The sequence below is a fragment of the Phascolarctos cinereus genome, unplaced genomic scaffold, assembly GCF_003287225.1.
Source record: "Phascolarctos cinereus isolate Bilbo 61053 unplaced genomic scaffold, phaCin_HiC Scaffold_726;HRSCAF=1367, whole genome shotgun sequence".
Taxonomy (NCBI): domain Eukaryota; kingdom Metazoa; phylum Chordata; class Mammalia; order Diprotodontia; family Phascolarctidae; genus Phascolarctos; species Phascolarctos cinereus.
Genome location: NW_027556098.1, coordinates 297,484,329 through 297,499,779, shown reverse-complemented (window position 1 = coordinate 297,499,779; position 15,451 = coordinate 297,484,329). Strand labels below are relative to the sequence as shown.

General features: G+C 34.1%; 1 protein-coding gene across 6 annotated transcripts in view; it reads right to left on the bottom strand.

Moving 5' to 3' along the window:
• GRIA4 (glutamate ionotropic receptor AMPA type subunit 4) overlaps positions 1 to 15,451 on the bottom strand; it is a 465,778-nt gene that overhangs the window by 63,775 nt on the left and 386,552 nt on the right. For 5 of the 6 annotated variants that reach the window (XM_020996163.2, XM_020996162.2, XM_020996164.2 and 2 more), the window contains 4 exons: positions 14,157 to 14,267; positions 6,587 to 6,793; positions 3,351 to 3,721; positions 671 to 869 (listed from right to left, as the gene is read on the bottom strand). In XM_020996163.2, coding sequence (XP_020851822.1) covers positions 671 to 869; positions 3,351 to 3,721; positions 6,587 to 6,793; positions 14,157 to 14,267 — 888 coding nt within the window. Of the gene's footprint in view, positions 1 to 670; positions 870 to 3,350; positions 3,722 to 6,586; positions 6,794 to 11,627; positions 12,851 to 14,156; positions 14,268 to 15,451 lie in introns of those variants that run through there. The other variant, XM_020996170.2, reaches the window with a different exon arrangement.

The following is a 15,451-nucleotide window of genomic DNA, read 5'->3' as shown; positions in this document are numbered from 1 at the left end:
GGAACGGACCCCTAAAAATACGTGCCCAGCTGGGACATAAATCATAAGTCACACGAAGAACAACACAATATATCGATGCAGCTAACTTCCACTTCTAATGTTAAGAAAATGCAAAGTGAAGATTAAACACGTTCTGATAGGTGCTTCTAGAATTTAAACATTTTCTGCTTTTATTTTCTGAAAAGAAGTGAATTATGGGTTTAAACTATTATCATGGAACAATATAATCCACATGGGAAATAAAGTTTGCAGTTAAAGTTTTGGTCTGAAAAGGCAATGAGCTATAATTAGATTTCATAAGCTGCGTAATGCCTGCATTTCCCTCTTCTTATTCTAATTCTTATCCCTTATCACAAAGCTGCACTAAGTAAGAGCAATATAGCCATCTTCACTATTACCATAGCATTGTCGATGCTTGCTATTATTATCGAAGCATTAGATCAATTACTAATGCAGAGTTTTTCCAATCAGCTCTTGCTTTTCCAGTCCCTTGGGGGAAAAGTACTTTTCTCAAGTAAAGATCAGTAATTGTTTCAAAGATTAGAGATGGTTTAAACTCCATGAAGTAGTCATAGGCCTTAACCGAGCACTACAGATTGCACCATAATTACTTATAAAGTAACATTTGTTTCAAAGTGCAGAATATTTTGTGGTACTTCTGTTGACTTACTCTGAAGAATTCTTTTGTTGACCCAGAGTCCAATGTTCCATATGCAATTTCAGTTTGTTTGGCAAGGTCTTCTGCACTTTCTATTGGGGAGACCATTCGCTCAACTGTCAAGAATGCAGCAAGGTTTGCCGTGTAAGATGAGATGATGATGAGCGTAAAGAACCACCAAACACCTCCAACAATTCGACCTGAGAGGGATCTAAACATGAATAAGGTAATGAACATTTTCCTCTAAGATTGGAAAAGAGAAAAACACTGTTTTTTTAATGTGCTTGTTAAAGAAGCAACTTTAATCAATTTGCCTAATTTTATATATTTTGGCAGGATTTCTTTTAATGATTTATGCACTATTTGTGGATCCTTCTGCTATATTTATAATTGATGTTGAAAATGTGAAAATCTCCTCTTTATTGCTCAATAAATAGAAATGGATAAAGACTAACTTTGTGCTGGATTTTATCATTAATGCATAGAAAAGTGCTAGTGAGATCCTAATAGCACTGGAGAAAAGATGGATTGCATTCTCCTTTCTTGTCATAGCTTCACTGAGATGGAGTGGCATATGTTGGGCGTATTTAGTAGAGTTGGCACTGTGGTGAATGATTATGTTCATTCCAAAATAATCTTAGCCCTTGGATATAGCACTCCAGACTACATTTCCTTTCTGGACTAACTATAGTACATTTTTACATTGCCTTATATATCTTCTCACTACTCACTACTCCTCTTGCTTGGTATTGGCTTAAGAGGATGGAAAAATGATCTAAATGAGAAAAGTCAGGATGCACTGATGATCTCATTAGTACACCTATACTGCCTAAATTGGTCTTGAAACTTTCTGCTTTTGTTGGATTGAGGAATCCCTATGTTAATTCTATAATTTCTATGGCTAGCATTAAAGGTAGTATAACAAATTATTTTATTTGATCTTCACAACAATCTTGGGAGGTAGGTACTATCATTATCTGTATTTTATAGATGAGGAAACTGAGACTGAGAGAGAGGTTAAGTGATTTGCCCTGGGTCACACAACTAGTAAATGCCTGAGGATATAAATTTATGTCTTCCTAATTTCAAGTCAGGTACTCTAACTATTATACCATAATAATTTTACATAGCTCTTTCCTCACACTTTAAACATTTTTCTAAGTCTCAGTTGTAATCTTGGTTATGTTCTCTCAATACAGGTGCATACAATAGTTACCTGTCTTGTTTCTGGTTGCTTATTTAGACAACAGAAAGTAATTTCAGGAGGTCCTCACTGATATATGTGCAAGAAGTTATATATTGAGCTCAAGGTATATCTATGTGTGTTTATGTGCATGTCACAGTATGGAAATGGTTTATTATTTCATTGCTGTGGGAACTTTACTTAAACAGACTTAGTTGATAAGTCTTAGAGAGCTGCTTGAGTCTCAGGAAAGTTATACGGCTTCCCTACAGTTGATTATATAACTAATTAAATTTGAGATAGTATATGAAACCAGGTCTTTCTCCAATTTCAAGAATATATGTACTATGCCAAGTTGCCTTTTGAATATGTGAGATGTCCACAAAATCTTAGTGCTGTTTTACATTTAACAGCTTAAAGTTATTATATACACAATCATCCCCCCTCCCTCCACCATGACATTTTAATCCATATACTTTATGGAGGAAGTGGATTACAATTTGGTTACTTCTGTTTGCTATTGGAGGTTGACCTTTCTTTTTTCAGCAAAATTAACAGCAAAATTATATATGTAATACACACACACACACACACACACACACACACACACACACACACACATATATATATATATGCGCTAAGGTAATTCTGAAAACATATGCATAAATCCTAGAATGCCAGTAATCACTTCAACATAATGTTGGAGTAGATTGGTCTCAAAATAGTATTTATTTTGATTATAGAACTTAACACGTAAAGTCTTAGAGTGTATGCCTCTTACAGAGATCCAGATTCTGTGGAACTTCATCACAGACATCTCCCTTAAGTTGCATTGGCAGGAGAATCAAACTTAACAGTTGCTACCTATCAGCTTATTAAAATGTTTATTCAAATCATGAGAAGGGAACTGAAAATGAGTTCATGTAATTACAATTTAGATTTTATTTTTCCATCTGTCAAATCACTGAACTAAACATTAATACTAAATGGTTTTGACAGTGGCGAGGGTTGGCATAAGTCACTGATCTACAGGGAACATTAATCTTTGTGATTTATTCACATTTTATGCAAACAAGAAATAAACTAGTTAGGATTATGCTCAATATAGTTTATGTAATGAAAGTTTTTGTTATTTTCAAAAATGTTTTATCTTAGAAAAAGAGCATATAGATCTAGAGCTAGGACAAGCCATTAATGTACCCTAGGCAAGGTTTAAACATTGTGCCACCTATGTAGTAGATTACTGTAGTCATACAACTTATCACAAGAAAAATACCTGTCTGCCATAGACATAGCAAATTTCTGGCATTCAAAAATACATATTTATAAACACTAATGTTAAAAAATGCTCTTGGTTCCCCTTCCCTGTGCTCCCTGCAGCTAAGTTCTAAATAGATACTTACCTTGCTTGTCCTTAGTTCTGGATCTAGGTGGGCTGGTGAACCTCAAAAACCTTGGAATTATTGGGGAATAGATACTAAAGGAAATGTTCAGAATTTTAAAACTGACCTTGGAGAAATGTCACATCCTTGCTGCATAAAGGCACCCAGGGAAAACCAGAGGCTGTTAAAAATGCCAAACTCATTTGGAGGCTGATCACTTGGTCCTTCTTTTCCATCCTCTGGCTCTTCTGTGTGCCACTCATATGGACTAAATCTACTAACTAGGAATAGGACCACGCTGACACCAATGTAGGCAAAAACTATGCACATCCAGATCTCATAGGCCAAAGGATCCAAGAAGGAAAAGACTCCTGGTTTAGATTTCTGAGGCTTTTTAATCATAATGGATATGCCCAAACTCATGAAAGGCTTTGAAAAGTCAATAACCTCTTCTCGGACCAAAGTGATTGTTAGTGGGGCGATAGCAATCTCTGCTTTCTAAAAGAGAAGAAACACATATAGGCATATATGTTAACATTCCATGAACGCACCTGGCTGTCATCTGTATGGTCAGGTTTGAGCAAAATGATTTGGTTTCATATACATGATATAGATGTGACCATTTAGATCCCCAAAAGTATGTTTTTGGTGGTAATAGCTGGGTGGGGGAGATAGACAAAAAAATGAGAATATGACTTGTGATTATTTCATTTGTAATTAAGGTGATGAAAAGAGTAGGTGATTGGAAGTGTTGCCCCCAGCAATGCTAGATCTTGCCACTATTTCAGAAGCTGTCACTGATACCTTCCTTCCATTGCCTGATTCCTAATAAATCTAAATTAAAAGCATGCATCTTTTACCCCCACCCCCTTTTCCAGCCAAGATACAGAGATGTTAGGAAAGCAAATAGAACATTTTTTTCCTGTGTAAAAGATCAGTCATGGCAAATATCTATCAACACAACGCAACCATGAAAATCTGGGAAATATTAAGTTTTTATTCAAATGACTTCATAGCTTCTACTTATTGAAATACGTACCAAAATAAGATGGTAAAACAATACTGACAATTCTAAATCATCCATACTAACAAAGAAAAAGAGAGGTGCTGCAAGACATGGTAAATACAGAACAACAATCTTTCAAATATTTATGTATATATGTATGTGCACATGCCCGTATATTTAGTATTAGAAGGCCCACAGGATAGTCTCTCTGTCTCTGTCACTCAGTCTCTATGTTTCTGTCTGACTCTTTCTCTCTCTCTCTCTCTCTCTCTCTCTCTCTCTCTCTCTCTCTCTCACACACACACACACACACACACACACATGCACAAACACACATGCACACACACACATATGCATGCATCTAGACATTCTTTCATTCACCCTGAAAAGTGTTGCTCATACTGCCAGCAGCCTTAGAACCATTTTGGATGATCCAGATAACTGTGGATTGATCATAAATGACTTGATGTATGCAAAGACCTAACATACCTTATAAATGCTTACATATACTATTAATTTGACCCTGGGAGATGCTCATATAGTGCTAGAAGTTGATTCACACAGTAGCTCTTTCTAAGTGCAATGAGCGCCTACTATTCCTGCAAGGTAGATCCTCAACGTGAGTCTAATTTTGCTTGCTGTATTCCTGTCCCATAAGTTCCAAATATTACTGTGAAACAAATGCTTTAGAAATACTCTTTCTCAATGTAGTAATGCTCATTTGACAAAACTGCCCATGCAAGCTGTGGTCCAATGTTATTTGCTCTCTATATTGCATCTCTTTTCCCATTTAAGGCTAGTTATGTAGTCAGCACCTCTTTCATGTGAAGATAAAAATCTAATGGATTGCTGTATAATGTCATTCAATTTACTCTTTATGTTGAGGTCTTAGTTACTATATTACTGTGTAGAAAAAAGTCAGTTTCATGGTCTGAAAAGCAGAATACTGAGCTATGCAAGTACCAAATGGAAATTCGGGCTTGAGATGTGGTTCCCTTTGGGAACTTGGGTTATGTCTTCAATCTTTTCTATCTATGTTATTTCCAAGGAAAGGGAAGAGGTATACCCTGTGTAATTATTGATTTCACAGGGCCTTGTGAAGATGAATCAGATAGAGTATGCTCTGTGCTTTGCAGGATGAAAAGCATGAAACAATCTTAATGTAGCATGCTTGGATGCTTTAGGGCATTTCTGAATCACCATATGATTGTATGTTCCTGTTATTGTGTTCCTCACTGGGAGAAAACTTTTCCTTAGCTGTAAGTTGGATTTCTGGTTGGAAGAAATAGGATGCAGGATGTCACAACGGCTGAGTGCCTGATGTCTACTTTTAGCAACCAGCTTGAGATTGTGATAGGAGCTGAAGGGATGATTGATCTTGTAAGTCAGGCATGAATGAATGTTTTATCTGCTTTGAGCTGCAAATTTGTCCATACACTTATCTTTTGTTGCAGGAGGTGCATTATACTGTTTCATGTGAAACCAAAACATATTCAAACCTTGCTTTGGGCAGCTTTGTTGTCAAGTAAAATAAAGAAGGAATTTCATCATGCATCTTCAATATTTAATAGGCCCAACAACATTGTAAACATCTTGTTTTGTTATGACAAAAATATCTACAGTTTGGAAAAAAAAATCTATGTTAAAGGATTCATTGTGCAGTTATGGTTTAAATAACTTTAACAAGGGTATTTAATCAGTACATGATTTTTGGATGTAAATGACTAGCTCCAAACAACTTTTATTTTGTGACTTGCTCAATGAGTGACTGTCAGTCAGAACATGAAGCCAAAAATGAAAGTAGAGAGGCACTAGGCCTAAAGTTAAATCCTAGCCCTGCTACTTGCAGTCTCTAGGACCTATGTATGAAGCAACTTTATTGCTCTAAGGCAGTTTCTTCTTCTATAGAAGGAAATAGTTGGGCTAGATCGTTTCTAAGGGCCCTTCCAGCTCTAAATCCTATGATTCTAGACCAATTGCAGCATCAGAAAGTAAATGTTGACTAGGGCAAGTTGCTCAAGTTAGCTCTGTAGCTCTCAAAAGTTTCTAAAGGTAATAAACCAGTATGAAATTAAATAGCTATGCACCATTCCCTTTTTAGTGGACAGTATATTTTTAGTCATTTGACTATGAGCTTGTATCACTGCCATTTTTTCATCCTCAAGATGTCAGAGTGTTGATTACTTAAACTTTTAGGAATTAATAAACTGTCTAAATATTTTATATCTCTCTTTGAAGCTATACATCTAGAACACTGTAACAGTTTACTCATTCAATGTTGATTTTTTAAAAAAGCAATGATTATGTATCTTTACTGTTCATAGAAGGGAAATTCATCAATAAGTTGATTTGCTTACCCCATAAACAAGTTCTCCTACCATCCCATTCCAGATTTTTGTATCTGCATCCCTTGCTCCATATTTTCCATCTGGGACAATGGCAATTTTGTACTTGATACCAATATGTTTTGCAATTTCAGAAGCCAAATCTACACAGTATCCTTCATACTTGTCATTCCCTTCAAACATTTCATGGTTTTTCTTGTACATAACATATGGGGATTCCTATAATGAAAGAAGTAGAACTGTAAAGGAGAAATTTATGAAATACAATTTGAAAAAATAGCATGTAAACCTTTGGGTTTTGCTGTGTGACCAATAGTTAATGTTTCATATTACTCTATACACATTGGTGTATATCCATTAATCTATACACAGTCTCCTATGTCAAAAGAAATCAATACTCAAACTAAGGCACACTAAATAAACTCAAAAGAATCTTAATTATTCACCTTGAAAATGAATTTTGAAGTGCTTTGAACTAATTCCTCAATCAATCAACAAGTAATGGGTCATTATTTTATGGCCAGCACAGTAACAATGCTAGGACATTTTGGGGAAATATAAGAAGTCTGACATACTTAAAGTTTTTAAATTAAATTAAAGGAATTAAAGTTTTAAAATATATATCCTAAAAAGTTTGAGACTAGCTCTGTGTGAAGTTTGAGATCTCTATAAGAAAAGGCCTGAAAATGTAGAATGAAACAAAGGCATAAGTTAGTCCAAATTCTACACATTTTGACTCTGGTTTAGAATTATTTTATATGCACTGTGCTCTGACTTGCATGGAATATACTTTCTCAGTCATGTTAGATACTCTGTTTATGCCTAGAACTAGTACTTTATGAATATTAATTCAGCTTCCAAATAAATTTGAATGTGTCAAATTTTTATAAAGTGTGACTCATATGATGTTAAGTGGAGCTACTAGATGGTTTTCTGAACAAGTCAGTATTATTTGAAATTATGTATATATATGCATATATAGATACCTTTAGTAGAAGTACTTGAAAATCAAGAGCATTTGGAGAAAAAACATTGATCAGATCATAATCCTAAGAGGCAATCACATTTGCAAATAGCCTTGTACTTTTCAAACAGTTATTTGTATCTGTATTCCTCACTCTATATTTTCCATCTGGGACAATGGCTAGCCAAAGGAGACTTGTTATGAACATCAAATATGCAGAGGACACATTGGTCCATCAGCCTTTTCAGGGAAACTCACAATACAATGATGATCATGACTATAAGCAAGGTCATCTTTGAGCATATAAAGCACTAATGTAAATATATGTTTCATAACATTATGCTATACGATTTTGAGGCTGCTCTGTAATACCTGTGGTTATTCCATTTAGTTGTCTATTAAAAAACAGAAAAACATAATTCCTAATTTGACGATTGTTGACTGTTGAATTGAATGTTTTTAAGCATCCCTATTTGATAGCTACAAGATATTCCATATAAATTCTTATTTTGTTTCCAATTAGTTTGTCATTACACAAACAATATAAAAATTTGAAGACAATGTCCTAATAATTAACATAAAATATAATTTTACTAAAGGTAATAGCTCCTACTGCCCTCTAAGTGACATAACACAGGGCAATGGCCTTTGTATTATTTTCGTATATGCCTATGCTAGGTGGTCAGGCGAACCAGGACATCCCTCCTTCTGCTTTCATTTTACGTAGAGTCCATTACCTTCTTTATTCCTCCATAGGTAAGAACAATTGAATTTATTTCCCTTACAGAGATGCTTTGAGGATTAATATATTAACTTATAGAGAACATTTTTTTAAATATAAAAAAATAGAAGAACATTACAAATTATAAATGTGGACATGAGAATTAGGGGGCTGTTGTTCACTTTAAAGATATGGCATAATAACATGAATAATTATTGTAAGTGACTCTTTTATAGCTTAATTAAAATGAGGTAAGAGGCAGTATAGAAAGGCAAGAGCTACAAATCTGTAATTTGTATTTTTATTGAAATGGTTTTATTGCTATCAGCTGTAATTAAAATGAACTTTGTACTATGATAAAGCTTTTCCAAAAGAGGAAGCATCCAGGTCCCAAGTTCAATATTTAGTCTCAGGAATAAAACCTCAGATCCTTGGCATATGAATTATATTATATGATACCTCATATAAGCACATACCTTCATTGTAAAGGCATTATTTACGGGGATTTGTTTTACTTGACTATGAATATTCGTGATAGGACTTTTGTTTTTCTTTTAGTTTCTTTTTTTTTTCACTGAAGGGAAATGGGAAGAAGAGAATCAATGCTTCTTAATTGAAAAAAAAATTCAATTAAATATATAAATAAATTATTTTGTGTCAGTGCAGGCTTTGCCTAGTTTGCCTAGTTATTTTCCTTTCCTCACTGAATTTAATTTCTTATTTACCTACTAATTTAACTTCCCTTTTTCTAAATGTGGGGGGGGGATATCACAAACTGGATTAAAGACAAGATATTCAGCTCTTACTCTTAGTATCCACATTTTGGGGGACAACTGTCATCATTTTAAAAACATGAGTACAACTCTCCTAGATACTGTGTGATTTTTTAAAAGGAACTGAAATGATCGCATGAATGGAATTTTCTATCTTTTAGCCAATTCAAATTTTTAAGATTCAAATTAACTAATTCAAATGACTAATTCCACTGTACTACACTAATTCTACTACATACTTTTCTGTACAGCTCTTTTAAAAGAATGAGACACTGAAATATTCTAGTTACTTCTGTACAGACTGAAATATAGAAAGCAGGAAAAAAATCACTTAAAGTCTGGCTCCATTTTTACAGCTTCCTTTTGGACAACAAAGATAGATTTGTTTTCTTTATCTTGTTAAATGTAGACCAATAAGATTTTGTTTTAGAACTACAAATATAAGTAAATATTTGTACAAATGAGTATGTATATATGCACACATGTGTATTAAATATTCATCTCCCAAAAATACTTATAGAAAATTTTGCAAAATTTTAGGCAGAGTCAGGCCAGCCTATGGGACCAATAGAATTTGGAGTGTCAGGGTAAGGTGAAATGCAAGTCAGAGTGAGTAAAATAGAGCAATGACTTGGGAGAGAGGGAGTGGAATGTGAGAAGAAAAGCTGACCCTCACAGAGAAAAGTCTCTTACAGCTGCTCTGTTCTCTCTTATATCCACAGGCCTACTATTCTTTTGATCTTGTTTCCTTCTTAAGGAAAAGTGATAATTTCCGCACCTATGAGCCCAAAGAAATTGACAAAATACCCAAATGCATTTTTTAAAAGGTGGGAATTGTTGAGATTTAGTCCATAATGTAGGGGCAGTATGGAAGGGAACTTTTGAGTCTCCTAGTGGTAGTTTCCTTGGGGAGTGTGAAATACTATGATCTGAATAGTGAAATACACTTATCTCCTACTTTCCTCCTACAATTGAAGTTTCTTGTCTTTGATTATAAGAGATGTTTTATATGTAGTCTGGCATACATAATATTTCCTTAGAAGTTAATTTTTAAAGGAATTACTAGCCTTTTGTACTTTATTAGACATTGGATCTTTGGTATTATGAATTTGATGATTGAAATAACTTTTACTATAGATTGCCTGGCAAGTCTTTGCTACTCACAGGCCTGGCGAGTCTCGTCTGTTTGAGGCAATGAAGTCTAATCTAGTGGGCTTGGTCTTCAGCTTTACAAAGTTGAAACTCTCTTCCATTCACATACATTACAAATATATACCATGGAAAAGCCAAGCTGGAAATTATAATTATTGAAGTATTAAGCTGTTGAAATAGGGACCTTACCAGAATGATTTCATATATGTCACACAAAGTAATCATTGCAATTGCCTAAGACATGATTAGAATGCAGTTAAAATGATGAAAGATTCACTTGCATCAGTTGTCAGTTTGAAATCATTGATTATTTGCTATGGAAATTGCTGCCTGCCTGAAAAGCATCCTGACAGATATAAATAACTTATTTCACTGCAACCCTATATGTTCAGTGGGAACATGCTTAGAATTGGAAATTAAGGTGTTTTTTTTTTAAAATACAAAGATAAAAGTATGCTCACTTTAACCTTTGAATAATCCTAGGTTCATTTGGGGTTGGCTTGTTTGAAAGCTAAAGGAGTTTCTTTAATATACTAGAAGAGTTGATATTTAAGAAGAAGCATTATCTGCACTAGTATGTACGTGATTTGCATTGTGTCTACCATGATCATTGTAAAATACATTATGTAGATGAGATAAAACTATTTTGAACAATATTATTTAAACATTCTCAGAACTAACTTTGATTTTAGAAAATTGTAGGCCACTGAATTTGGTTTCATGGCATTTTGCTCCATGTTACTCCATTTAAAGAATATGATGAATTAGTGTACTGATTTTCCACAAAAATGATTTAAATTGAGTCAAACTGGAGGTGGAGGGAAGGATCTGGCTGTAATAGCTCATTTTCCCTGAAGAGGTCAAATTATCGCACAGGGAGAGTACTTTGAGATTAGTAGTAGTCTTTCCTGTCCTGTTCCTCCCACACCCTGATTTCAACTAAATCAGATTCCTGCCTTCCTAATTATAACCTATGAGACAAATTGGTTCATATCTTTGGTTTTCAGTTTCTTTATTTATAAAATTCTAGCCACGGGCGGTGGTAGTGGTGGAGAGTTGGACTAGATTAACTCTAAGCTCTTTTCTAGCTCTAACATTCCATGATCAAATGACACTTTCTTCCCCAGGCATAGAATCAAAACTCACTGCCTCAGATTGTCTATATGAATTGTTATTTTGTCATTTTGTGTTACATCAACCATGGTCACAGGCATATAAAAGTTGCAATTTTACAATATTTTAGGCTTAAAATTTAGGAAGTCTTGGAATAAGACTACTTTTAGGAAAAAAAAATGACTATCTGAGATCTTTCAATCATTCATTCTTAGATCTTCCTGCCAGGTAATAAAATGAAGGCCCTATTACAGATAAAAACTGACATTGTACTCTGATCAAAGATGATATTTTCAAATATAAAAAGCTAAACACCACATTTTGTTTGGGTACAACAGCTAATTTCTCAATAATTTTTTATTTAACAACAAAATTATCTAGCAGTACAGCACACAAATGAGATACAGAAGGGAAAGGCAAAAAGGAAGAGTAGCAAGACTGTACACAGTATTTCAGAAAAAATATTGGCCATGCGATACAATCTTTAACTTTTTCATATGGCTAGATATGTGCTTTATTCATTAAAAAAAGAAAAATTAACTGTCTTTATCTTTCTTAGCTGGTTTTCAATGGAATTTGAGGGGTTATTACGTGTGGTTCTCCAATATCTCATTCATCTACATGGAATTATATTTCCTTCAATATGAAGAAGGCTATGGGTGGGAGATGCCATAGTCCATGGATAGCGTTTTCAGCAAAAGCAAAATACAAAGACCAATACTATGGGTTCAGAAATGTCCATTAATGAAATATTATCTGTGGCTTATTTGGTGATTAACTTGTGAATATTTCAGTATGAATAATATGCAGATAAACATTGGCCTTGCACTATGTTCATAATAACAACTAGTACTGCCAATCAACAGAATTTATACATAGGTAGTACTATATGCACATACAGATAACACATTTGTATTTTTAAAATTATTTTTTATTTACTTACAGGTGACATGCTGCAAGGAAATCTAAACATGCTGGGCAAAAATCATTTAGCTCCTTGACTTTTAGAATTATAGCTCTAGTCCCTTGAACAATAGGGATGAAAAAGGTATTTTCTATATAATAATTATCAAGCACATTAAAATGCTTCATTGCAGACAAAACAGGCAAAATTTCAAAAATGTGTGCGTTTTTTTAAAGATTGTATTTGATCAGGAAACAATCACACAAGTTCATATGTATTTACTTGTTTTATCTATGCTTGGAGTTATGAATGGCATATATACATAATGAATGTACAGTGACCTCATTTAAAGACATGGGGATGATAGAAACTTTAACTAAATGATTCCCATTCAACATCCATTTCTTCTCTTGATAAGGATGAAGGTCAATTCTTCATCTGTTTTAGATAATTCAGCATGGTCACAGAACTTTTTTTTTTAGTAGTCGAGGGCCTGGTCATCCAGTGAAGAACCATAATCCACATGAAAAATTAGTTTAAGTTTACTATATTGGAGAATAAGACTTGAGCCTTAGTTAGGAATGTTCGCAGCATCGTGGAACTCTTTCTTTCTTGATCAATTTCTTAAAATAGGATTCTTCATCAGAGGCTGAAAAGAGGAGGACTGTACTGAAGTATGATTTTTCCATTACTGGGTCTTTTTTTTAGGAAAAGAAATAAATATATATATATATATGGCTTTTAAAGTCCATGCAAGTATTACAGTTAGGATAGAAGTTACATATCTCACAATGCCATAAACACAATTGCTGTTGGTTGATTTGCATCCTCGAAAGATAATCTTGAAATCAATGACATGACATATTACATCTCTAACTGGTGATGTAACACAGAGGGAACTGCAACACAGTGAAACCATGAAAGTGTCACTAAAGCATTTTCCAGTATTTTCCTATTTCACTCCAAGATCAGTTTAGGAAATAGGTCAACCTTACTGAAAAACACTAAGCTACCTAAATATGTTTCCATCTCATTTAAGGTAGATTGTTCCCATAAATGATTAAATATATATGTATATATCTTGTCTAATGAGACAGGTGAAAAGTGCAGCAAGCTGAGATGTAAAACTTCAAGACCAGACAGGTAAAGGTCACTGTTTGCTGGTCTGTTTTGACAAGCATTCACTCTAAAGGGCATGTTTGACTTCAGAGAGGAAAAAGGTAAGATAGTCTATTATTTAACAGGTAATTTCACAAGACTCTCTTTGAGGAAAGGAGCTTTGAAATCTAAAGAATTTCTCATTTTATGATGTGACATAATGAAGCAGCTGCATTTTGCTCAATTCCCAAGAGCAAGTCAATGAATAATGGTGTGAGTATGGATTGGTCAATGAGAAAAATAACCAGTGAAGAAAAAAACAACTATTTTAACATTAAAAAATAAACATGAAACTAAGCAAATTGGCTTCAAGAAACACTGATATTAAACATGTCCATTAAAATGTCCAGATTTGGTTTCTCTAATCTTATAATCAGACAATGCAAATCTTTATAGATGATTAAAATACCTGAAATAATAATTTTGAGTATTAAAAACTTATCACATTGATGTTTTAAAAGCACTATAGAAAACTGAAGGCATTGAATTTTTGTTATTGACTTTTTAGCTGTTTTGTCTTTTAGGGATCTGTGCATTTTATAGATTTTCACCTAGAGTTTTACTGTATCCATTTAAAATTTTCAATATTATTACATAGAATGATGATAGAACAAAAGACAATACAAATAAAAGAAATGAGTTGACTCAAACTTGGGGACAAATAGATTCTGAATGAAGAGAATATTTTAAGTAAAACAAACCACTAAGGTACAGTTCTCACCCTCCCCATTACCCATACCTGGAAGATTCTTAGTCTCCCAACAGAAAGGAAAAATAAACACATGACAAAAGCTTACCATGATTGTGGTTACAACAACCGTCCTGTTTTCAACAGCTGCAGTGTCATTGCCAAGTGTAGGTACATCTTGAATCAGAACTAGTTTATCCATGTCATTCCAATAGCCAACCTGTAAAATGCAATGCAAGCAGTTTTAGGACAAAATTTAAGGAATAGATCATAGGATCTCAGAAAAAATGCAAATTTTTAAAAGTACAGAGGAAGCAGGATTTTAAATACATAAAAATACTTTGTAAATTTGATACCTTTGCATACCAAAAAAGGCAGAATGACTTTCTCTTAGCTATAGCAATCAATGATCTACATGCACTTATTTAGTGTCTGTCAGACACATTGCCAGGTGCCAGGGATACACAAACAACAACAGCAAAAATGAAACAACTCTTGCCTTCAAGGGCTTACTTTCTATCAGGGGAAAATATCTATCATATGATTGTATGCCAAATTAATACAAAGTAATTTATGAGGGAGGATGAAGGGATCAGGAAATGTCTCATGAAGGAGGTAGTTGAGTTAAGCTTTGAAGGAAGCTGAAGGTTCAGAGGGGAAAGTGTGAGGAAGGAATGTATTCCAGTCATGGATGGTGGTTTGTGTAAAAGAACAGGTATAGGAGACGGAATGTTTCATATGAAGAATAGCAAGAAGGCCAATTTCACTGGACTATAGTGTATAAATGGGTTTAAGTGCAACAGACCTGGAAAACAGACTGGAGACAGATTATGAAGGGCTCTAAATGCCAAAGAAGAGTTTATATTTGGTCCTAGGGGTAATAGGGATATATGTAACTTCATGAGAAGGATAGTGACTTGGTCAGATCTACACTTTAGGAGAATTAGTTTAGCACAGGGGTGGGAAACCTGTGACCTTCTAGGTCCTCAAGTGTGGCTCTTTGACTGAATCCAAATGTCACAGGAAAGAGTTGTTCTGTGAAGTTTGGATTCAAAGGGTTGCACTTGAAAACCTAGAGGGCCATATGTGGCCTCGAGACCACAGGTTCCCCATCACTGGTTTAGCACCTTTATGGGAGATATATTGGAGAGGTTTTCATTCAGGAACTTCAGTCAGAAAAGATGGTGAAAATTGTAGAAAAAAGAAAAATGACATTTAAATTAAAAATATTTATAAAGGCCCATTCACTCAACATTTTGAAATTCAAAATAATGCTGTGGACATTTCAAAAGCATTAAAAAGAGAACTAACAACTGATATGCATATACTGTATCTAGAGGGCTAAAGACATTATGAATACAATTTATAGGAATGAAAATGTTGGCAATATTTTCATTTTAATAG